At 39.8% G+C, this 25,647-nt stretch overlaps 1 protein-coding gene across 24 annotated transcripts in view; it reads left to right on the forward strand.

The window, feature by feature from the left end:
- Positions 1 to 25,647, forward strand: part of PLCB4 (phospholipase C beta 4) — a 397,020-nt gene that overhangs the window by 345,568 nt on the left and 25,805 nt on the right. For all 24 annotated transcript variants that reach the window (XM_053926118.1, XM_053926124.1, XM_053926125.1 and 21 more), the window contains 7 exons: positions 1,148 to 1,250; positions 3,150 to 3,314; positions 5,584 to 5,788; positions 20,520 to 20,608; positions 21,584 to 21,734; positions 24,921 to 24,970; positions 25,108 to 25,173. In XM_053926118.1, coding sequence (XP_053782093.1) covers positions 1,148 to 1,250; positions 3,150 to 3,314; positions 5,584 to 5,788; positions 20,520 to 20,608; positions 21,584 to 21,734; positions 24,921 to 24,970; positions 25,108 to 25,173 — 829 coding nt within the window. The remainder of the gene's footprint in view (positions 1 to 1,147; positions 1,251 to 3,149; positions 3,315 to 5,583; positions 5,789 to 20,519; positions 20,609 to 21,583; positions 21,735 to 24,920; positions 24,971 to 25,107; positions 25,174 to 25,647) is intronic.

Here is a 25,647-nt window from a genome sequence, read left to right on the forward strand (position 1 = left end):
GAAGGGGCTCCTGGCCCTTAAAGAAATGACTGCAGAGCATGGGGAATGCTGGATCTGTGGACCCCAGAGTCCTCACCTTTCCCAGGAGGCAGAATGCATTGTTTCACACACTGCATTTGGATTTGAATCCAAATGCTGCCCCTCTTGTGAAAGGCAAAACCATCATCTGTTACCTCCCTCGCAGCCGATGCCTGTTACTTTGCCGGGCAAAGCTGGCGGGCTTCCCTCGGAGAAGTGTGTGCAGCACTGTAGTTACTCAGCTACTTTCCCTCCCAAGTCTAGCTTTGCTGTGTCAGCACGTTCTCCGGTGGCTAACACTAGCCACAGAAATGGGTCCAAATCCAAAACTCTGTATGTAGAGAATACATTCTCCTGTTTGCCGTTAGAGAGCTTTTGTTTTAGTATTTTGGGCTGCGTTCTCTTGGAGACAGGTGAATATTCCTCTCAAATCATTTTTATGCATAGCAGTACATTGAAATTATGGTAACTATCAAACTTTCCATTAGATCTCATAATTTAATGCATTAGTTAAAACACTATAAAGAAGTAGAGTATCAGCCTGGCTGGTGTGGCCCAGTGGGTTGAAAGCTGACCTGCAAACCAAAAGGTTGCCAGTTCGATTCCCAGTCAGGGCACATGCCTGGGTTCCCATTTGGAGGCATCTAAGAGGCAACTACACACTGATGTTTCTCTTGCTGACATTCTCCTTTCTTCCCCTGTCTCTAAAAATAAATAAATAAAATCTTTTTAAAAAGAAGTAGCATATTGCATGTTTTCTATATTTTGATCACTGTAGCTTATGTAATTAGTTTTTCATTGTTATTCTTTACATTTTAATTGTGCATGTGAGAGCAAGTATCTCAAGAGGCCCATGGCATAAACAAGTTCAAGAGAAAATGGTAGTATCAGGAAGTCCCAGATGTCCCTGATCCTAGAATCCAGAGAACATCCCTGTTCCCTGCTCTTCTTTAGGATTATCAGTAGGGCAGGGTTCTTCTCTCCAGTCCTTAGGGTCCTCTGCCTAAAAGCCTAGTTCCTAAGTTACAGATGGGGAAAAAGAAATATTTAGAGTCCTGGAGAGTTAGTGTTTTAATCTTGGTAAAAGCATCTGATAAAATAAATTCTTTTTATGCTTGTGTCCCACCAGGTACCTTCTCAAACCAGATTTCATGAGACGGCCTGATCGAACGTTTGATCCTTTCTCTGAGACCCCTGTCGATGGGGTTATTGCAGCCACGTGCTCAGTGCAGGTGAGGCCCCTGCACCTCACAGAATAGTACAAATGCGGAGGCAGATAGTCCTAGAAATGTCTTAAGAAATCACAATTAAAATTTTTAATGTCAAGGGGCAAGATCCATGTGTTGCTCTCAACTTTGACTTAAAATTCCCCATATTTTCCTTGAGATACGTTTTTGTCACTGATAAAATTATTAGTTACTTATAGTGAAAGACACCAGTCAGAAACCGTACCTATAAAGGACATGGAGCAACAGGGACTCTCATTCATTGCTGGTGGGAATGCAGAATGGCATCCAAAACTGTGGAAGGCAGTTCTTAGAAAACTAAATATATTCTTATCATACAATCCAACAGTCACGCTCCTTGGTGATTACTCAAATGAATTAAAAACTATGTGTAGACAAAAACCTACCCAGGGATGTTTGCAGCAGCTTTATTTGTAATTGCCAAAATCTGGAGGCAACCAAGATGTCCTTCAGTAGGCGAATGAACAGACAAACTGGCGTATCTAGACAATGGAATATTAACCAGTGCTAGAAGGAAATGAGCAGTTGAGTCATGAAAACACATGAAGGAAACAAATGCATATTATTAAAGGGGAAAAAAAGCCAACCTGAAAAGTCTACATACTCTGTGAGTTCAACTATATGACATCCTGACCAAGACAGTATGGTGGACACAGTAAAAGATCCGTGGTTGCCATGTGTTGAGGGGTTGGGGGAGAGGGAGAGGCAGGACACGGGATTGTAGGGCAGTGAAACTCTTTCATATGACCCTACAGTGGTGGAACATGTCATTTTACGTTCGATCAAATCCATAGGATGCCCAGGACCAATAGTGAAGTCTGATGTAAATTATGGACTTTAAGTGACAATGATGTGTCATTATAGGTTATTGATGCAACAAAGGTGCCATTCTGGTGAGAGACATCCATAATGCAGGAGGTTGTGTGTGTTAGGACAGGAGACATATGCAAACTCTCTGTACTTTCTGCTCAGTTTTGCTAAATTGAATGTAAAACTGCTCTAAAAAAATAAGGTTTATTAATGAAGAAATACCCACTACATGATTCCATTTATAAAAAATTTTAGAAAATGCAAACTAAGGTACAGTGACAAAAAGTAAAGGAGTGGCTTCCAGTAGACAGAAATGGAGGGAGGGGCAGATTACAAAAAGGCACAAAGAAATTTGGGGGGTGATGGAAATGTCCATTGTCTTCATTGTGGTGATAATTCACAGATGTGCTCATATGTCAAAACTGGTTTCACTGTGCACTTTACATATGCACAGTACATTGTATGTCAGTTGCACTTCAAAAAAACAATTTCAACATTATTAGCTAGTAGATAATATGAAAAACTGATAAATGGCTATAGTCATTTCGAAAGTAAATAAAAAATAGTCTTTCCGTAACTTTATAATAGATAGAATTTAATGCCGGTCTTTACAGATATGTGACACCTGGCTGACTGGTGTCAATATCAATAAAGAGGGACAGGCAAGTGTTAACATGGCTTCTCTTTCTGTGTGGGGCTTTTCAAGACTTTTAAAAGAATTCAGTAAACGTATGGTGTGGCAGAATTGTGGACCTGTGAAGGCATATTTCAACCTATCACTTCATAGGCACTTTGGTGAAATGAAGACACCTGGACACTATTTCTTCGTATTATATGATTCGTGTATATTTCCCTTGTTCTTTTTCTAGACAGTTTTCGAGGGTAGAACCTCTGCCTAGAATAGTTTTGTGCATAGTCGCTCAATAATGTTTTAGTTTAATAGGGAGTGAAGCCATGGTTCCCCTAGATAATTAAAATTTTCAAAGACGAATAGACAGCCTAATTCTTACTTCCTGATTATTATTCACCACTAGTGATTACAGACTTTACTTCTCTCTTGTCCTATTGCTACAGGTCATATCAGGCCAATTCTTATCAGATAAGAAAATCGGCACATATGTAGAAGTGGACATGTATGGGCTGCCCACAGACACTATACGTAAGGAATTCCGAACTCGCATGGTGATGAACAACGGACTCAATCCGGTTTACAATGAAGAATCATTCGTGTTTCGGAAGGTAGGACACTTTCCCCGTGTCAGACTCACTCTGCTACCTTGGGAGCCATATTTTTGTTCATAGACACCACCTGATGTAAGGGACAGTTATTCAACCCAAAATGTCTTATTTTTTTCCTTCTTCTAATAGGCAAGTGTTGTGCCTGTCATGTGATTATTGTTTCTGTTTGTTCCTGTCCTTTTTTTTTTGGCTTTTCTCTCCTCCTTGGAGAAACCCATTTCCTATGTGGCAATGCCTGAGCCCCAGGTGTGCTGTCTGCTTAGAATGTATCCTCGCTGGTGGACACCATCATACCTGGGAGAGTTCTTCCCTGCCCTAGCTGCAGCTGGTAACTTGCACTGTTCCTTTAGCCAAGACGACAGGTAGAACGTTTCACCATAATCAAGGCCAATAATGCCTTCAAATGGGTCAGTTGGTATTGTCTTCTGCCTCCAGGAAGTGTGATGCCTGCTGCAACCTGCAGGTTCTGTGCTTCATGTGCTATTTTTGGTATTTTGGGGTTTTATTTTTTCAATACTATAATTTGATCCTAAAAACAATCACAGTCATTCTCTCTAATGACTTGGTTTTTAATCTTGTAATTATTTTTCACTTCATTTCTCCTTTGTCAGTTGAAAATGTATTGAAAAATTCTTTCATTGGCTGTGTTGTCTCTCAGAATGTCTGTTTTTCTCTGTCACTTTTTCTCTTATCCTGACCAAAATGGCCTCTTGCTGCTTCTTCAGGCACAGGTTTTCCAGGTGTTTCTGCTCCATTTGTGTGTCATGCAACACCGATAATTGGCTTCTTGTCTTAACAAATAGGGATTGTTCACCTTTGAATGGACTAACAGGTTTACAGAAACCAGTTTAGGGGAGATCAGTGTAGGGACAACAAAACAGACTGTTCTGAAATGTAGGTTCACCCTGTGATGTGAATGCCACTGTCGCAAACCCCCCCCCCGTTGTCGCCCGCTCTCCTGCTGTCGGAGCGAGGTGTAAATCGCATGCACACCTGTGATTTTTCTTTCTTTCTTTCCTGGTTTTTCCAGTTTGTTATAGCTGGGTCTGTTGTCCATTTAGCCAGTGTTCTGTGTCACAATGAATAATCCTGACACACGTTTCTAGAAATTCAGAACTTTAACTGCAGAGGTTCTTAGTTTTTATGAGTAAGGAAATACCAAACTTGGTTTTTATATGTTATATTACTGGCCCTAGAAACAAATGCAAACTCTAGATCCTTTACTGTTCTTTAGAACTTAAATTGCCTATCATTGATATCAAGCCCACTGTTTCCTTTTTTGCTGTTGCACTTTTTGTTCTTTGCAGTAATGTCACAAGTTTATAAACCATTCATCCCATGAGGAGCAATAGAGTGATTGAAGTTGGCTGAATTTTAGCTTTTTGCCTTTTCATCTTATTGAAGTTGGAATTAAATTATAACCTCTAGACATAAATAGGCAATTAATATATTGTCTAGTTTTAGACAAAGTACTCAAATCAGCCAAGGATGCCCTGGATTGCTCTTCGCCAATGAAAAGGCACTCCTGTTTAACAACATTAAAAACACTGGATTTTCTTTTGTCATGCTGCTCTTTTATATCTACATAGAGTTTCTGCTGTCTGAACTGAGGTTTTATGTTCATTTATTTAGCTTGGAAATGGCAAGAGTAAGTGTCTTGGTTACATGTTAATATTTCTAGTTGTCCCATCTTACTCCATTTAATATCCCAAAATATGTTAAAAATTGAGGAGTGAAAGAAAAAGGGAGAATCCAAATTTATATATAAATTATCTTTTATACATAAAGCTTTTCTTCAGAGATACTTGCTACATTCTTAAAAACAGGCAGAATTGGAGATCAGAAGCAGCCCAGGGAGCAGACAGACTACAGGACTAGACGTCAAGAGCCTCGGTTGCCAGTCCCAGCTGTCACTGACCATCTCTGAGATGAGGGAAGCTCACTTGATTTCTCAGGGTCTCCTTGTGCTAATTCATTTCATGGGTGGGGACTGGGAAAGATGGCAGTGGTTGGGCTAGTGATCTTTCACATGCATTCCATTTAAAATTTTTAATGAGATGATTTCCAGGAAACCTGTCCAATTGCCTTTCTCAATGGCTTGGGCACTATAGCTTATACAGTATGCTTTAGGAATGCAAATTGAATGTGGGCCTATTTCCAACCATAAAGGAGCATGAAGAGCAGTGTGAATATGACCCAGATTCCTAGAGTCATGGTTCTTGGGAGCTGCTTTCCAAAACTCAGGGAAAGTACCATTCTTTGTTTGCAGGTAATCCTCCCTGACCTGGCAGTCTTGAGAATAGCAGTGTATGATGACAACAACAAGCTCATTGGCCAGAGGATTCTCCCACTGGACGGCCTCCAAGCCGGCTATCGACACATTTCCCTTCGAAATGAGGGGAATAAACCTTTATCACTGCCAACAATTTTCTGCAATATTGTTCTTAAAACATATGTGCCTGATGGATTTGGAGGTAAGTTAAACATATTCTGTACATTTGTGTACGGAATATGATACACACACACACACACACACACAATACATATGGTCCTAAATTTCAAGATTATAAAATATGTCACCAATGGCTTAAAAAAGAGCCTGTTCCTCCAGTACTGCTGACCCTCAATAGCCTCAAAGAAACCAAGGATCCCTGGCAAACTTGGGTTCATAGTAAGAAATGAAAAGGCAAAGGTTAGATTATTTTTAAGGTTCTTTCTTATTTTAAAATACCATGATTTTATGTTGTATATCAATTTTTTCAAATATGTTTGTAAAAAATATACTTCACACTATTATTCAAAGGGGGGGAAGACATAATATGGAAACATCGATATTAAATGATGTCATTAAAAGATTTAAATTGAACTCAACTATCAACATGCCTGGATTTTCTTCCAAATCCACAAAAAGTTCGATTCCCCCCCAAAATCCTAGTCATCCGTCCACAGAAGACCACCTTTGGTTTTGCTAAGGTAATCAGTGGGAGGAATCTAAAGCTGGACCAAGTCGTAGGATTTTTGCTTAAACTTAAACATGTTAACTTTTTATAATCCCCAGCTAAGCCAAGAACACTAAACGAAAACTGGTTTTCAGTATTCTCAGAGTCTGTTTAAGCATAAGGACCCAGTACAGCAGAGTGACTGCATCAAATTAACCAGCAATTCAAATGCTGACCCCACTACTGTCCCAGCAACCTTGGGACAGTGACCTAACCTCTCAAACTCCTCATTTCCCCCCCTGTAAAGTGAAGACACTAATACTACCTGCATCATAGCATTCTTGTAAGGTGCTTGTCACTGCAGTGTATGCCATAGCCAGGCTCAGAATTGTGTGTCTGCTCATATATGTGGCTGTTGATACAGAAGTGATTTCTATAATGCATTGCAACACGTCACAGTCTGGTTTGGGGAATCGTGGGTTATTTGTTGTTTGTTTGTAATAACGCAAGCTGCTCTGAAGGGCAGATTTTCAGCAACTAGTTCTCGACTTGAACAACCTGATTCCTGGTTCAAAGAGCCATAAGGATTTTTCAGTCACAAAATCCAAACTACAGACTCCTTCCTTCCTTCTTCCCCTGTGTTTTTCATTAAAAAGAAAACAAAACAAAAAAGAAGCCTATTAGAAGCTAGTATATACAGTACACTAGCTGAGGGCCAGCATATACTAGTATATGCTGTATATACTAGTATATTCATATATACATATATATATAGTGTATGTACTAATATATATACTAGCATATACTGTATACAGTATATATTCGTATATGCACTGAGGCCACGTAGCAGGCATGTACATCAGGAATGTACAGCAGCAGATGTAAGAGACATAAAAGAGGCTGGGAGAGGGTGCGGTAGGCCAGGTAAGTGGGTCAGAGAAGGGATAGGAATTCCATAGTGTGTGTGTAGGAGCATGTGACAGTCACAGGGTGTCATGAATTAAATTATGTTCCACATACTTGAGCTTGGAAGGTAGACAGTGTGTAACACCTCATATGTTTTAGAAATAGCCATATAAACAAATATAGTGGAAGACTTGCAAGTTTTGCCTCTGTATGGGTTACTTTGCAAATGAAACTTGATGATTTATTCCAGGAAAACGGGCCAGTTGACTGGAAAGGAAAAGAAGAGTTTGTTTGAGTTCCTACTGTGTGTCAAGCACTTTATAGAAATAGAGTCCAAGAGTGCAAACTTGTTCAGAATGGATGTGGATGTATGGGGCATGCTGAAGAAATCTCTGTCTTTGTAATGTAGCCTTAGTGTGGGCCCAAATTAATCTAAAACTAGTCCTGCAAGTATTCTTTTCTAACGTGTTACTGTAGTCCCTTTTTATAGAAAACATTTGAAATTTCAGTACTATAATGGGATTCTACTATTAATGTCTTAACCTCAGAGTTGATATTCAAAGACTATCAGAATAGTCTTATTCAGAATTCTCTGCTCATCACCTTTATGTGTGAAGAAACTGAGGGTGGACATTATGAGGCTTAAGGGTCTTACCTGAAAATACCAAAATAAGAGGGCTTTCTTTTCTAAATTTCTCATCTCTACAGTGTCTTGATTTATACAATGTGTATATATTTCCACACTCAGATCTGAACATTTATTGCTAAACCAGCATGTCAGGAAATCTGTTGAGTCCTTATTCCCAAGAAAATTGATTTTTTTCTGTTGATTCAGTAGGAAAAATTTCAAAATGAAAGTGTGTACCATCACACTCCAGCATTTCCTAGGGAGAAAAAACAGGAACGTTGTTGATACACATCATCAGATTTTTATTTGGCTAAAGAATATAATATAGATTCATTCATTCCACAGATGTGTTGAGCAAGTTTTATTTTGTAAAAGAGTAAAAAACCTTTTATTCTGGTTCGATTCCCAGTCAGGGCACATGCCTGGATTGCAGTTTGGTCCACAGTTGGGCTCACGTGAGTGGCAACTAATCGATGTTTCTCTGTCACATCAATGTTTCTCTCCCTCTCTTTCTCCCTTCCTCTCCCTCTTTCTAAAACTAAATAAAGCTTTCTAAAAAATACATCTCAAAATCTAAATAAAGTTTTATGTCATATTTGGAGATCCAAAGACTGTCTCTTCCTTGGCCTGATAGGATACTGAGGCTACGTGGCAGGTATGTACATCAGGAATGCTGATTGGAGCCCCTTGGCTTACATGCCATTGGACCTTGTATGAGCTTGCAAAACATTTTGCACTTCATCTCGGCAGTAACAGCGGCCCTGCCTCACACATGAGGATCAAATGAGCTCGGGAACAGTGCCCGACCATAACCACCCCTCATTAATTCGTTTTTATTTATTTGTAACAAGCTAACGAAAAATCCACTGGTTATAATTTATACTCCTTAACTTTATCCTTTAGTTTGCTGCAGTGAATTCTTTTGTCATAGAAATTCATCATCCTAAGAAAACTCTCTTAATTTTGTACCAGCTGTGAATTTGCAGAACTCTAATGCATTAGTAATATTACCATAATGTCTCTAAGCACCAACAACTTTATGTTCTAGGTAATATTTAAATGTATTTTAAATTGTAGTAAAGTCAGATCGGTAGTTTCATTTTATAAAGGCAAAAAATATGTTCAAAAATGTTTTTTTTTTAAGTTGAGACTATTCTGTATACAGGGCCTGGGTATTTATAGAACCTGCTGGTCACGTAATTTATTGGGCTTCCGTGCCAATATTAGGGTTCTCTTGAGGTCACCGTACGATGTTGAATGCCTACTGTTAAGATAACTTGGCACTTCTGCAATCCCCCATCATTATCTCTGCCTTCTGGCATATGGTGTTCTTTAGAACTCGGGGCCACCCCTGTTTCCTCCCAACGTGAATTGGGTCTAGAGCCAATGTTGTCCAGCCTGACCTGCTTCACTTCTGTCAGATCTGGTTTGGTTTTCCCCCTGCCCCCTCAGAAAACAGAGGCAGGAGGTTTTAGTGCAATGCTTCTCTTCATTAATGTGGTATAAAAACTCCCAAGGCACATGAAGAAGTAACAGTGGTTACTAGAGCTTCTGAACTCTTCATAGATACAGTAGTCCCCCCTTACCCGTGATTTCAGTTACCCACGGTCAACCTTGATACAAAATTATTAAATGGAAAATTCCAGAAGTAAACCATTGGTAAGGTTTAAACTCAGTCATTCTGAACAGCATGCTGAAGTCCTGCACGATCTCACCGTGTCCCACACGGGACTTGGATGATCCCTGTGTCCGGCGTCTCCACGCTGCGTTTGTGCACCCCCAGCCCACCCGTCAGTCAGTAGCCACCTCCGTTACCAGATCACCTGCCGCAGCATCATAGCACTTATGTTCAAATGACCCTTATTTTACTTAATAATGGCCCCAAAGCACAAGGGTACTGACATTGGGAAATCAGATATGCCAGAGAGAAGCCATAAAGTGCTTTCTTTCAATGAGAAACTGAGTAAAGTACAAGATATTTGGAGAGAGAGATCACATTCATGTAACTTTTATTACTACATATTATTATAATTATTCTATTTTATTATTAATTAGTGGTACTAATCTTTTTCTGTACCTAATTTATAAGTTAAACTATGTCATAGATATGTATGTATAGGAAAAAACATAGTATATAGAGAGTTAACTACTATCCATGGTTTCAGGCATCCACTGGGGGTCATGGAACATAGCCCCCCACAGACAAGGGGTGACTACTGTAGTTTTGTTTTCCTGAGTGGCTTAGATGTAAACTACCCCTGGGCTGAAGAGTGGAGATGAAGTCTGTTAACTATCATAAATTTTCATGTGAAAAATTGGTAACATTCAGAAGAGAGATGACTAGGGATGAATCATGAAGCCTCCGTTTAATTATTTTCAATATTATTTTTCTCCTGAACACAGAATTAAACAGTCTTCTTGTTTACCCCCACACTCATACACAAAGTAGAAGTACTGGGCTGAATGCTGAGGTGAAATAAGAAAGGAAGCCCAGTGGGCCTGTGCGTATGGGAGTCGTCCTGGCTGCTTCATCTGCAGGTGCCGCACCGCCTGCAGAGGCACTCACCCACCGCGGCAGCTCTGTCATTGTTAGCCGTCTGTCGGTGACGGGAAACGGCTCCGAAGCTGATGACAGTTAAATGAGTGTCAGTATTTTTCTTTTCCCACCCACTGGTACTTTTGATGGGTTTTGTCGTTTGTATTTCTTTTATTACTAGTGAGTGGGAGGGAGGAGAGCAAATAAGAGAGCCGAGTTGACGCTATGCTTCAAGAACGTAGGGAGCGTCAGCATTCCATGTGAACGTCCCTCCGAGCTGTGGGTCAGGAGCACCGTGTTCCTTGTGCTGGTCACTGCTTTCATGACTGGAGATTTTGTCTCCTCTTCTGCAGGTAGGCTCTGATATGAGCAGAAATGAAGTGGCCCTTTGTTCTTCTTTGTGCAGCTCCCCTTTCTGCCTCCCTGTGACTAAAGATGCACCCCAGCGGGGAGGTGCAGGGTTCTTGACCTGTCTTCTCCAAATCTTCACGGGGTTGCTTTCCAGCCCCCTTGCAAAGGTAGTTGGCCATTTCTTACACCAGATAGTTCCAGAGGAGGAACCTCCTATATTAAAATGTCATTCCTGGAGTAAGAGCTCAGGATTTTCTGATACAATTTAAAGTTGTTTTGTTTTGTCCTCTCCTTCATCGATGCTAAAATGACTTATCCTCTCCATTAAATATTTGTTGAAAAACCAGTTCACATAGCAATGATATCCATTTTCATGGCTTCTGCTGAACTAAAGAAAATATTAGTGAGCATGCTGAGAAAAGAAGCTCCCAGGATGGACTATGGTGAAATACATCAGGTATTGCTAGGCCTCTCATTGCATAGTTCCTTGTGATGTGCTGTGGAGCCCAAGGAGAGGAGGATACATGAGCACTTCTGGATCCTATTCAAGCACAGGATCCTTTTGCCCCTGAGCACCTACTGTGTCTTCTAGCAGTCTAGGAAATACAGTTTGGGGAGTGCTTAATCATTTGGTAGAAGCTAAAAGCTAATCCAAATTCATGGTTATGAGATTCGTTCATCTTTATTAGCATCGCTTTGCAGCCAGTAGAGGAATGTTTACTTCTCTGCTGCCTTTATCTCTTGATGAGGTAGAAAGAGTAGAATGAGGAACAGGAAGGAAGCTGGGAGAGGAGCAAGCACAAGGGGGAAGCGGGGTCCTACGTGCCACCGCTAAGGTACCCAGATCAAATGCCTTGAAAAGCAATGGTTCAACAGACAGGCAAACAAAGAAAAGCTGGAGTTCTCCTGAAAAGCCTACAAGTATCTAGAAGTTTGCACTAAGGAATCTCTAACTTCTTTTTAGTCTTGGGAAGGTTATGAAAGATGGGCAGGAGAGAGGAAGGGGGAAAACCACTCATGTGGACAGTGTTCACTAGAAAATGGCACTAGACCCCAAAATAGATATTGTTAAAAAATCAAAATGAATAAAAGTTCCATTAAGTCTAGAAGAAAGAAGCAAATGAGAAAAAGCAAATTGCTTTCTTTTTTAAAAAGAAAGATTCCAGCCCTGACCGATGTGGCTCAGTTGGGCATTGTCCCACAAAGCTAAAGGTTGCAGGTTCAATTCCCAGTCAGGGCACATTCCTGGGTTGCAGGTTTGGTCCCCAGTCAGGGTGCCTATGAGAAGCAACCAATCAATGTTTCTCACATCAGTATTTCCCTCCCTTTCTTTCTCCTTCCCTCCCCCCTCTCTAAAAATAACTAAATAAAATCTTTCTTTTAAAAAAAGGAAAGAGAGAAGAAAAGCTTCCAGAGCTTTGCCGTGGCCTCCAAGTATCTAGGAAATTTTATCTCACCTTGTAGGTTCCCTGGAGTCAGAGGTTTGTGTGCACACCTCTCTGCCTGTTAGACAGTCAGTGCGGCTGGGCCCCAGACTGGCCTGCTTATGCATTAGTCAGTGTTACCAGCACTTAAAATTTATCTTGCCACAGCGGTTTGTGCTGTGGAGTATTGAACTGTGTGGGATGTAGCCACCACAATGTTCCCCCGAGGTGAGGGGGAAAGCCCTCTGAAATGTCAGATTGGCACCAAAGGAAGATGCCAAGTTGACTTGAATATGCAAAACTTTGGCCGTGAACATGCCAAATTTATTTAACTGCTTCATGAAATCTTTTTTGCAAGGAAAAAAAATAAATAACATTTTCAAATAGAGATATACAAGTATATAAAGGGATGAGATATTTGAGATGTAGATTCTCCTTCTCTGGTTATACATTATTTTACATGTGGTTATTAAAAACTAGTTTCCATATTTGATATATACTTCATATGAGGAAACTGATTTTTATGTGTGTTTACAAAGTATATGCCTCTGGCCAGGGGAGAAACTGGGCTACAATAGAAAAATGATCTACAAGAGATGAGATCGGTCTTGGCTCCCTGATCCTGAGCCCTTTCTCTCCTGGCCGAATAATCTTGGTCCCAGGTGTTCAGTTGCCACCGGAGCACCTGCTGTCACATGGGAAAATGACACATCCTGGACATATCTAACTTACTATTCAAAATTGCCAGGAATGGAACACCTGTTTCAAATAGCCTACTAACCCAAACCTTGTCCAAGGCATTTGCCATTTTGTAATCTCTTTTTGTACGCTGTGATTTAATGTGAACAAACCTTATTTATACTTTGTCTATTTTTGTTGCCATTTGGTCAAGATCACTATTGTATTTATATTATTATTGAATTCTCTTATGTCAAAATTTCTATTGTAAAATTATTTTTAAGGTACACGTAACTACAATAAGACATCTCATTTAAACTCGATTAACAAGACAGAATCTGTGGACATAATCTAAAATTCTAGAATTGGTCATTGACAGCTGAGGGTCGATTTAAGTAACAATATTTATCCAACTAATGCACCATTTTATTTTGATGTATAATTTAGTCTACTCTATGAAATCCTACAGCTAGGGGCTGACAGGAGCCCCTCAGTCAGCTTGTTCTTGGAATAAAAAACAATGTATGACCTAGTTTACATTTTGTTTTGTAACTATATGTTCAAAACATAGAACATATAGTCTAGGTCAGAATTATGTAGAATCAGCCCTCAGGACAAAGACCAAGTAAACAGGAAGTATACCCCTGGGGTTCAAATGAAGTTCCCTCAGGATCGAACCGTGGAGGGCCATGGGAGGTCTCCAAGGCCTGCTGGACCCTTCTTAAACACAGGACTGCCTGCTTTATGAGTTTAAGCACTTGACTTTATGGGAAGATATATACCCAAAAATCAAAGTGGCAGAATTTTTTTCTCAGTCACCATTGTTAATCAGATTTACCACAAACTAAGAAACTTAAAACAACAGAAATTTATTCTCTGACAATTCTAGAGGCTAGGCGTTTGAAATCAAGGAGTCAGCAGGGCCATGCTCCCTCTGGAGGCTCTTGGGAAGAACCCTTACTTGCCTCTTTCTAGCTCCTGGTGGACCCCAGCAATCCTTGGTGTTCCTTGGCTTATAGTTGTGTCATTCCAATCTGCTCCATTTCCACCTTGCCTTTCCTCTCTTTGCCTCTGTGTGTTTTCTCCTCTTCTTATAAGGATAATACTCATTGGATTCAGGGCCCACCCTAATCCAATATGGTCGCATCTCAGTCCTTAACTAATTACATATGCAAAGATCCTATTTATAAATATGGTCACATTCTGAGATTCTGGATAGAAATGAATATTCAAAGGCACTATTTAGGGGAGCTTCCAGCCAAGATGGAGGTGTAGGTAGATACAGTGTGCCTCCTCGCACAACCAAAAGAAGGACAACAACAAATTTAAAAACAAAGAAACAACCAGAACTGACAGAACATCGAACTGTTTGGAAGTCTGACAACCACAAGGAGTTAAAAAAGAAACATTCATCCAGACTGGTAGGAGGCGCGGAGACAGGCAGTAATGTGGAGAGGACTTATGTCAAGGCTTGGCGGCTGAAGGATGGAGGTGGGCAAGGCTGTGGCTGGTGGACTGCGTAGTCCCACATTTGTGTGCGGATAAACCAAGAGGAACAACTGGGGAGCGAGATAGAGCACACGACCCAGGGTTCCAATACAGGAAACTAAAACCTCAAAACCTCTGACTGAAAAAATGTGTGGGGGTTGAGGCGGTGGGAGAAACTCCCAGCCTCACAGGAGAGTTTGTTGGAGAGACCCACAGGGTCCTAGAACGTACACAAAACCACCCACCTGAGAATCAGCACTAGAAAGACCCAATTTGCTTGTAGGTAGTGGCTGAAGTAACTGAAAGTGGATGGAGAGCTGAGCAAGCAGCATTGTGCCCTCTTGGATCCCCCCCTCCCCACACACACACAGCACCATAACACAGCACCGTGGGTTGCCCCTCCCTGGTGAACACCTAAGGCTCCACCCCTTACTACATAACAGGTATGCCAAGACAGAAAAAATGGCCCAAATGAAAGAACAGATCAAAGCTCCAGAAAAAAGCTCAACTAAGTGACGAAGAGATAGACAACCTATCAAACGCACAGTTCAAAACACTGGTAATCAGGATTCTCACAGAAATGATTGAGTATGGTTGCAAATTCGAGGAAAAAGTGAAGGCAATGAAAAGTGACATAAAGGAAAATGTACAGGGAACCAACAGTGGCGGGAAGGAAACCAGGACTCAAATCAACTGTTTGGACCAGAAGGAAGAAATAAACATTCAACCAGAACAGTGTAAAGAAACAAGAATCAAGAAAATGAGGAGAGGCTTAGGAACCTCCATGACAACTTGAAACATTCCAACATCTGAATCGTAGGGGTGCCAGAAGGAGAGAAGAAGAACAAGAGATTGAAAACTAATTTGAACAAATAATGAAGGAGAACTTCCCCAATCTGATAAAGGAGATAGACTTCCAGGAAGTTCAGGAAGCTCAGAGAGTCCCAAAGAAGTTGGATTCAAGGAAGCACACACCAAGGTACATCATAATTACATTACCCAAGATTAAAGATAAGGAGAGAATCTTAAAAGCAGCAAGAGAAAAGGAGAGAGTTACCTACAAAGGACTTCCCATAAGACTGTCAGCTGATTTCTCAAAAGAAACTTTGCAGGCAAGAAGGGGCTGGAAAGAAGTATTTGAAGTCCTGAAAGGCAAGGACCTACATCCAAGATTACTCTATCCAGCAACACCATCATTTAGAATGCAAGGACAGATAAAGTGCTTCCCAGATGAGGTCAATTTAAAGGAGTTCATCCTCACCAAGCCCTTGTTATATGAAATGTTAAAGGGACTTATCTAAGAAAAAGAAGAAGATCAAAACTGTGAACAGTAAAATGATAATAAACTCACAACTATCAACAACCAAACCTAAAACAAGAACAAACTGAGCAAACAACCAGAACAGGAGCAGAATCACAAAAATGGAGATCACATGGAGGGTTATCAGTGGGGAAGGGGAGCAGGGAGAATGGGGGGAAAGCTATAGGGAATAAGCATAAATGGTAGGTAGAAGATAGACAGGGGGAGGTTAAGAATAGTTTAGGAAATGTAGAAGCCGAAGAGCTTATATGTATGACCCATGGACATGAACTGGGGCGGGGGGTAGGGGAATATGGGTTGGAGGGGGTGTGCAGGGTAGAGGGGAATAAAGGGGGGGAATGGGACAACTATAATAGCATAATCAATAAAATATATTTTTTAAAAAGCACCATAAGACATCGCACCCTCTTTTTTAAAAAAGTTATTTTTAAATTATAGTTCACAAGCAATGTTATATTAGTTTCAGGTGTATAACCCCATGATTAGATATGTATAAAACTTACAAAGTGATCACCCTGATAAATCTAGTACCCATGTGACACCACACGTAGTTATTACAATGCCATTGACTCTATTCCCTATGCTGCACTTTATATCCCTGTGACTATTCTGTAACTGCCAATTTGTACTTCTTAATGCCTTCACCCAGGGATTTTTCACCCAGTCCCCCACAAACCCCCCAATCTGGCAACCTTAAATTGTTCTCTGTATCTTTGTGTCTGTTTCTGTCCTGCGAGATTGTTTATTTTGTTCTTTAGCTTTCACATATAAGTGAAATTATCTGTCATTTGTTTTTTTCCATCTGACCTTTTTTACTCAGCCAAAAACCCTCTATGTTTATCCATGTCGTTGCAAATGGCAAGATTTCATTCTTTTTTATGGCTGAGTATACTTTATAGTATATATGCACAACTACTTCTTTATTCATTTATTGATGGACACTTCAGTTGTTTCCATATTTTGGCTTTTGTAAATAATGTTGCAATAAACATACGGATGTATATGTCTTTTTGATTTAGTATTTTGGGTTTCTTTGGACACATATCTAGAAGTGGAATTGCTGGGTCCTTCTTTGTCTCTTATTATAGCATTTGTTTTAAGCTTTATTTTGTCTGGTACAAGTATTGCTACCACAGCTTTTTTTTTCTGTTTCCAGTTTCATGAAATATCTTTTTCCATCCCTTTGCTTTCAGTCTATATGTGTCTTTTGATCTGAAGTGAGTCAGCATATGTAGGGTCTTATTTTGGAGTCCATTCAACCACTGCACATCTTTTGATTGGAGCCTTTAATACATTTGCATTTATTATTTTTTCGTAGAATAATATTTTTATTGTTGTCAGTTACAGTTGTCCCACCTTTTTCCCTGTTGCCTTCTCCTGCCCTGACCCTTTCCCGCCTCTCCCACGGTCAGTCCCCTCCCCATTATCTGTGCCCATGAGTCCTCTATTCATATTCCTTGACTTGCCCCTTCTCCTTCTTTCTCCCGTTATCTCCCTCCCCTCTCTCTTCTGATCACTGTCAGTTTGTGCTTTATTTCCGTGTCTCTAGTTCTCTTTTGTTTGTTTGATTGGTTTGTTTATTAGACTCCACTTATAGGTGAGATCATATGGTATTTGTCTTCCACCGCCTGCCTTATTTCACTTAGCATAATATTCTTCAGTTCCATCCATGCTGTCATGAAGGGTAGGAGTTCCTTTCTTCTTTCTGCTGCATAGTGTTCCATTGTGTAACTGAACCACATTTTTTGATCCAGTCATTTACTGATGAGCACTTAGGCTGTTTTCAGCACCTGGCTATTGCAAATAACACTGCTATGGACAAAGGAGTGCACAGGTTCTTTTGAATTGACATTTCAGGGTTCTTAGGGTACAGTCCAGCTGTGGGATCACTGGATCAAAAGGCAGTTCCATCTTTTATTTATTTATTTTTTTAAGGAAATTACTGTTTTCCACAGTGGCTGCACCAGTCTGCATTCCCACCAACAATGTACTAGGGTTCCCTTTTCTCCACATCCTCAAAAGCACTTGTCTGTTGATTTGTTAATGATGGTCATTCTGACCAGTGTGAAGTGGTATCTCATTGTGGTTTTAATTTCCATCTCTCTGATGGCTAGTGATGTTGAGCATTTTTTCATGTGTCTCTCGTCCTTCTGTATGTCCTCCTAGGAGAAGTGTCTATTCAGGTCCTTTTCCCATTTTTTTATTGGATTGTTTGTCTTTCTGGTGTTGAGCCATATGACTCCTTTATATATTTTGGAGATCAAATCCCTGTCTGAGGTATCATTGGCAAATATGTTTTCCCATATGGTTCATTCCCTTTTTATTATGTTGATGTTTTCTTTAGCATGCAGAAGCTTCTTAATTTGATTTAGTCCCATTTGTTTAGTCTTTCCTTTATATCCCTAGTGGATGTATCAGTGAAAATACTGCTATGTGGGATATCTGAAATTTTCCTATGTTCCTCTAGGTCTTTTATGATGTGACAACTTATAAGTCTTTTATTTGTCTTGAGTTTATTTTTGTGTATGGTGTAAGTTGGTGGTTTAGTTTCATTTTTTTACATGTACTTGCCCACATCTACCAACACCATTTATTGAAGAGGATATTTTTACACCATTTTATGTTCCTGCTCCTTTATTAATTGACCAATTTGACATGGGTTTATTTCTGGTCTCTCTATTCTGTTCCATTGATCTACATGTCTGTTCTTATGCCAGTACCATACTGTTTTGACTATATAGTGGCCTTGTATAGTGGCCTATATAGTTTGATATCAGGTATTGTGATCCCTCCTACCTTGTTCTTCTCTCTGAAAATTGCTGAGGCTATTTGAGGTTGTTTATGGTTCCATACAAATTTTTGAAATATTTGTTCTAAATCTGAAATATGTCATTGGTACTTTAATAGGGATTTCATTGAATCTATAGATTGCTTTGGGTAGTATGGACATTTTAATGATGTTAATTCTTCCAATCCATGAACACCATATATACTTTTATACATTTATTTGTATCTTCCTTAATTACTTTCTTCAGTGTTCTGTAGTTTTCTGAGTAGAGGTCTTTTACCTCATTGGTTAAGTTTATTCCTAAGTATTTTATTTTTCTTGTTGCTATAAGTGAATGGGGCTTTTTCCTTAATTTCTGTTTCTGATATTTCATTGTTGGTGTACAAAAATGCCTTTAATTTCTGAATATTGACTTTGTATCCTGCTATTTTGCCACATTCACTTATTAGGTTGAGTAGTTTTCTGGTGGATCCAATAAGGTTTTCAATGTACACTATCATGTCATCTGCAATTAATGACAGTTTTACTTCCTCCTTTCTAATTTGGATGGCTTTTATTCCTCTTTATTGTCTGATCATTGTGGCTAGAACTTCCAATACTATGTTGAATAAAAGTGGTGAAAGTGGACACTCTTTTCTTGTTCCTACTCTTAGGGGGAAAGCTTTTAATTTTTGTTTATTGAGTATGATGTTGGCTATAGGTTTCTCATATATGGCCTTTATTGTGTTGAGGAATGCTCCCTCTAGTCCCACTTTGCTGAACGTTTTTATCATAAATGGGTGTTGTACTCTATCAAATGCTTTTTCAGCATCTATTAATATGATCATGTGATTTTTGTTTTTTATTTTGTTTATGTGACTTATTACATTTATAGATTTGTGAATATTATAACATTCTTGCATCCTTAGGATGAATCCCATTTGATCATGGTGTATGATCTTTTTAATGTATTGCTGGATCCAGTTTGCCAATATTTTGTTGAGGAGTTTAGCATATATGTTAATCAGAAATATTGGCCTATAGTTTTCTTTATTTTGTCTTTTTCTGGTTTTGTAATTAGGATAATACTGGCCTCATGAAAAGAGTTTGCATGATTCTGCTAGGGAGAAATTGATAAACACGTAATTTTTAAAATTTGTAAATTATGTTCTGTTTTAAGGTAACAAGATAATTTCTTGTGGTATTGGTAAATTATACATAATTATATGAATTTGGTTTCAAAGCACTTGGAAATCTTCAAATGATGTTGTATAAAAGATGGAATTTTACTGTTTTTAAGTACAAATTATAGCTGAGAAAACACTGGAGAAATATTTCAGTGTATCTAACACAGGACAAAATTGGCTTTAAACATGCATTAGCTTTCTGACCTGAAAATCATACTTAGTGCTAGAGGCATCTCCATGCTTCAGGTACTGTTGACCTTCATCACCTCTCTGAATCCTCACAGTACCCTGCAGGGTGGGTGCTGTCAGTTCTAATTTTCAGATGAAGAAATTAAGGCTGGGGACATTAATCGACTTGCTCAAGGTCACACAAGTAACTAGTCAGGAACCCAAGACAATTTACGTGACTTACTCTGCCATATTGTCTGCTTTATTTGGGGAAAAACAAAGGGAAAATAAAAGAAAATTATCTGCCCTTTGATCCTTGCCCTTCCTTCCTTCCTTCCTTCCTTCCTTCCTTCCTTCCTTCCTTCCTTCCTTTCTTCTTTTTACATAGAAAGAGATTTTATTTTTATACAAAATTTAGTTTTATCTGGGAATCAGACTTCTTTCTCTGTTTGTCTACATACTTATATCCAGTTTATAAGGCAAAACAATCATAGCACTGACAGAAAGAAAGTCTCCTGCTTTGTGCTCTCCATGACTACTTGAACCCTCAAGTCAGCTACTGTGGATGCCAGCCCACCAGAAATAGTGCCCCCAGCAAGCCTGGAGAAGCCCATTTACTGTTTTAGTGAGCCTTTTCTTATTTCTTGATTTCAGCAACTAGCCATGCTTTCTGAACTTGCCTTATGTCCTAGGAGTAGGAACTGAGCGGTCACAATGTGGGTCCAGGATTCTGAATAGTGTATTAGTTGCATTTTCTTGGATGTTTTCAGTAAAACAGAATTTACAGCTCGGTATTCTTTTTTATTCCCCAGATATTGTGGATGCTTTATCAGATCCAAAGAAGTTTCTTTCAATTACGGAAAAAAGAGCAGACCAAATGAGAGCTATGGGCATCGAAACTGTAAGTAGCAATAGTCAACTAAAGACAGACAAGTGAGGGAAGTTTAGTTGTCGAACAGTGATTACAAGACCGAAAACAAAGTAATCAATTAATATGACAAGGTCAAAGAAGGTTTTTGAAACTGAATTTATCTATTCAATAGCATAGTTTCAAGGGTCAATGAGAGGGGTAACATATTTAATAAAATGTGACCACTGCCTGAAAAACCCAGTTCTTCAATGTGGCTTACCTCACATTTGGGGATCCTTTCCCCATTAGAAACAAAATTTTAAAAAATCAATTGTTTAAAATATAGGATGCTTTTGTGATGCACCAAAATACCAGCCAACCCAATTCAATAAATTAATGAAATTGACATTTATTATATTTATTTTTTCCAATGTTCCATCCAACCTTCTCCCACTTCGCTGCACACATGTGTTGTTTCTCTCTTTCTTAAAGATTGTATTTATTTATTTATTTATTTATTTATTTATTTATTTATTTATTGAGAGAAGGAAAGGAAGGGAGGAAGAGAGAGAGAGAAACCTCAATGTGTGGTTGCCTCTGGCACGACCCCGCTGAGGACTTGGCCCACAACCCAGGCATGTGTCCTGACTGGGAATCTAACCAGCAATCCCCTGGCTCACAGGCCAGCAACTCAATCCAGTCAGGGCATTTTTCTTTGTTTTTAAAACTCCCTTCATCACACTCCTTAGTTGGGAGTAGAAGCAATAATCTCTCCAGTAGCTAGCAAAAGAGAAGGTATACCCTGATTGTAAAAGACATGGATCTTCTTTCCTTGGCTTCGTCCTTTGCTTTAAGACTGAGGAAACCATGTAATGTTTCCTCCTGCCTGCAAAGATCCATCTGTGAAGAGGGTTGCAGGGGGAGAAGTTTAGTGGTACAGACTGGATGCAGTGATATAGAAAATGTGCAAGACAGTTGAACTTGAGGTGGCATTCATTTGGGTTAGTATAAACTCTTCTGTTCCAGAGTGACATAGCCGATGTGCCCAGTGACACTTCTAAGAATGACAAGAAAGGAAAGGCCAACACTGCCAAAACAAATGTGACTCCGCAGAGCAGCTCTGAACTCAGACCAACCACCACGACCGCCCTGGGGTCTGGCATGGAAGCCAAAAAAGGTAAAGGAATGTAGTGTGGGCTCTTTATCTGTTCTGGTAGCTTTAGGCTCTTTTTAAAAAGTCTTTTATGGGGATATTTAGAATTGTTAGTTTTGCCAATTTTCATTGCTCCATAAAGCTCAAGAGCAGCATGTTTTCTGAGGGATTGGACAAACTGCTTAATTTCTCTGATTGTCTAATAGAATCAACATTTCTGTTTCATCTGCTAGATCTCAGAACTCTATGTCTGATACATTGCTTGCCTCAACTTCATTTAGCACTCTGTCTGGGGGTTCCTCCTTTCTTTCCAATGGGGGTTCTTTGTCTCCCCATTTTAGGTGACTCTTCTTGTTTGCTTCTTCATATTAGATTGATCTTCTTTGCCTGCCTGTCTTTGTGGTGTGGACTTCTGTGGTAGGAGACCTGTGGGACTCAGTGGTGCATTTTCATTGCTCTCCAGAGCTGGATGCTCTTGTGATGCCCTTTATGCCATTTATGGGGGCTCTGTTGTTGTGATTGGATTTTGGTTGATGTTGGGTCATTCTTTGGTGGGTTCTTCCCTCCAACTGGCTGACTGAGGGTCACTCCACCCACCACATCTCATATGCTCCTGTGCAGATTCTGCCAGAACAGAACAAAACCCAGGAAACAAAACCCACACTTGTAAAAGCAACCCCCTCCCACAACCACACTATCAACATCAAATGAACAAATATTAATAAAGGTGTAAAGAGATTAAGACTATTATAAGAAAGGAAAAATGAATATGAGATGACTAACTGAAGGATAATAGTTTTGAGAGGGTAGATGGAGGAGAAATAATAAGAGTAAGGAATAGGAACAAGGTGAAAAAAGAAAGAAAAGAAAATTTACATTGTAAATTAAAAAGGGAGAGAAGAAACAACGTGAGTAAGAAAAGAGAAGAGTATATTATGAGGTTTAAATTTTTTTTAAATAGTGAAAAAATAGGAACAAAATTGGAGAAAAGATCCACCATAGCAATATCAATGACAAATGAACAAAGATTAATACAGGTGGGATGGGAATAAGAAGGAAAAAAAGTGTATGTGATGTTTAAAGGAAAGCAAAGTGGTTTTGAGAGGATAGAGGAAGAATAATAAGAGTGAGGAATGAAAACCAGGCTAAGACAAGGAAAAGTAAAATTTAAAATGTAAAAAAGAAAGGGCAGGAGGAAGTCAAATGGAGTAGAAGAAGGGAACAGTAAAATATGAGATTTGAAATACAAAAGCAGTGAACATCTAGGAATAAAACTGAAGAAATGCAACAAAAACCACCATATCAACAACCAACAATCAAAGATTAAAAAGGTGAAGAGACAATAAGGGTATTACACAATTAGGAAAAAGAATGTGAGATGACTAATGACAAGAAAAACAGCTTTGAGAGGCTGGGGAGGGGAGAAATAGTAAGAGTGTGGAATAGAAACAAGTCATTGCAAGAGAAAAACTAAAATTTAAAACAAAAATAAGAAGAGGAAGGAAGAAGGCAAAATGGAGTAAGAGAAGGGAAGAGCAAAATATGAGATTTGAAATAAGCTAAAATTAAAAAAAAACTAGTGAAATAATAGAAACAAACTTGAAGGAAAAGAAATGAATGTTAAAAAGCTATGCTGGAGAAAAAATAACACAAATAATGAACAAGAGCGTGGTGGAATTCATCTCAGTAGAATCCAGTGTTTGCCACTGTCTTCTCTTTCTGGATCTGCCCTTGGTAATGTCAGTTAGTGTCCTAGTCTGGCCCTAGGTAGCCAGTTCGAGACCACAAGTGATCCACAGTCTTTGGCTGTCTTCTTTAGACTTGGTGGGTCCCCACTGTTCTGCCCTGCCAGCCTTCTATCAGCACAGGGCCCAGGATTAGTTCACTTAATGACCCGAGAGCAATGCCAGTACTACCTCCACCTGCCTCCAGACCCGGTCTCTGGTGCCATCAGGAAGGTGGGATTCTGGGTCGCCGCCTAGGGGTGCTGTTCAGTCTTCAGGGAAGATGGTGGGAGTGTTTACCCACCCCCTCACCACACATCTTGGTCTGTCTCAGATTATTTTCAATAATGTATTGTTTCTGGTGAATTAACTGTCCATTTCTTGTGAGGAGTCAATCTTTGTAATAGGAGCAGCCCTTTCCTACTTGGTGCAGACAATAGCTCTGTCTAAGGACCGAGGCTGAACATCCCTTGTACTTACTTGTCTCTAATCTCTCTGCTCTGCTGGTTTCAGTGGATCAGGGCCCAAAGAACAGAGTAGCTCAGTGACTGGGAGAAGTTCAGAAAGAACCCTTTCAGAGTTTTTCCCTCTTTCCCCTGCAGATGTGTGCCCAGCAGGGGACTCCTGAGCTTGGCCTCACTGATATGCAAAGTCTATAATCACAAGGGAGGGGTTGGGCACACCTGCACGTGCCTCCAACAGTTTTAGCTAGGGTTTCACTCTGGATCTTTCCCAGAAGGCACTGGGAAGAGTCCAGCAGCAATACTGTGTACCACAGGGTGGTGGTAGGGTGCTCACGCTGCTCCCTCCAGTGAATCCTGGACTCAGGCTCCCACTGCAGTGCTGCTGCGCTCCAGCTGGGCTCCCGGCATGGTCTCTGCTGGTCATTTTCTTTATGGGGTTGACACCCCATCCCCCAGCTGCTGGAAGTATTGGCTGACAGCAGATCACAGCTGCACTTTTCTCCCTCAAGAGTTGTCCTCAGACCTAGGAGTTCTCCTGGAAATGCCTGGAAAATTTTGTAAACACTCGGAAGGCCTCAGATGACTAAAACAGGGTTGCAAAAGCCCAGTCTCCTTACCTAGAGGTAGAACAAGTCTGGAGGGCCATTTAAGCTAACGAGCTCCCCGTAGGATCAGGCTGAGGCTGGATTTCAGCTGGAAGTACCCCCTAGCTTCTTCCTCTGCCCTGTCCTGCTTCTCTCACCCCCTTAGGGCTTTCTCCCAGAGACTTCCCTCTATAAGTCATGTGCACTCAAATCCCAGTCTAAGGCTCTGCTCCTAGGAAACCCAACCTAACACAATAAGCGTTACAGTGAAGTGTCTAGTTAATTGCTTTGTAATAAGAAATTAAGATGTTTGTATCCATAACATTACACATATAGCTGCTTCAAAGTCTTCAGATAAAATTTCAAAATTGAAGTTTCTATTATCACTTATTCTAACTTTTAATATACACAATGTCTAATCTTTTTTTTTTTTTTAAGGTATTGAACTTATCCCTCAAGTGAGGATAGAAGATTTAAAGCAGATGAAGGTAAAATTACCTGGTCATTTTCCAAGTACTCTTATACTATGCATTTTGGCAAAAACAATATATTTTTGTTTCTCACCTAGTGCAATTATTGTGGCTACAAAAAAACTTATGTTGGATCCTCTTTGTTTTCTCCACAGGCTTACTTGAAGCATTTAAAGAAACAGCAGAAGGAATTAAATTCTTTAAAAAAGAAACATGCAAAGGTACAGTGTCTGTGTGTGCATACGTATTTTTTGTGTAGTTTTGATGGCCTGTTTGTTTGGTTTTTTCTTTTAACTCTCTGATGAAAACCTAAAGCTCTTATTTTTTGTCATGGAACAATGAATTCTTCATAGCCAAAAGCACTGCTTGGAAACTACTACCATCCAACAGGGTAGTAAGTAGCACCTGCATTTTAACTGGCTAGACATGAGATTAAAACATGAAATCCCTTTGGGATCCCTTGTCCCTGATTTGTAATCTGTTCTTCTGGCAGTTATTTCAAGGGCATAACAGAGCTTCACCAGTTTAAAAATGATTTAATAAAGTAAATTTACCTAAACTATTGTGAAGACCAGCTCACAGTCTTAGCAGCTAGGTACCAAAATGCCCTGGGCTGCTGGCCACACACAGTGCATGGAGGGAGATGCCGATAGGCTCCATCTAAACTCCTCACTCAGGGCCCCCAGAGAGCAAGC

This window comes from Desmodus rotundus, chromosome 6 (genome assembly GCF_022682495.2).
Source record: "Desmodus rotundus isolate HL8 chromosome 6, HLdesRot8A.1, whole genome shotgun sequence".
NCBI lineage: Eukaryota > Metazoa > Chordata > Mammalia > Chiroptera > Phyllostomidae > Desmodus > Desmodus rotundus.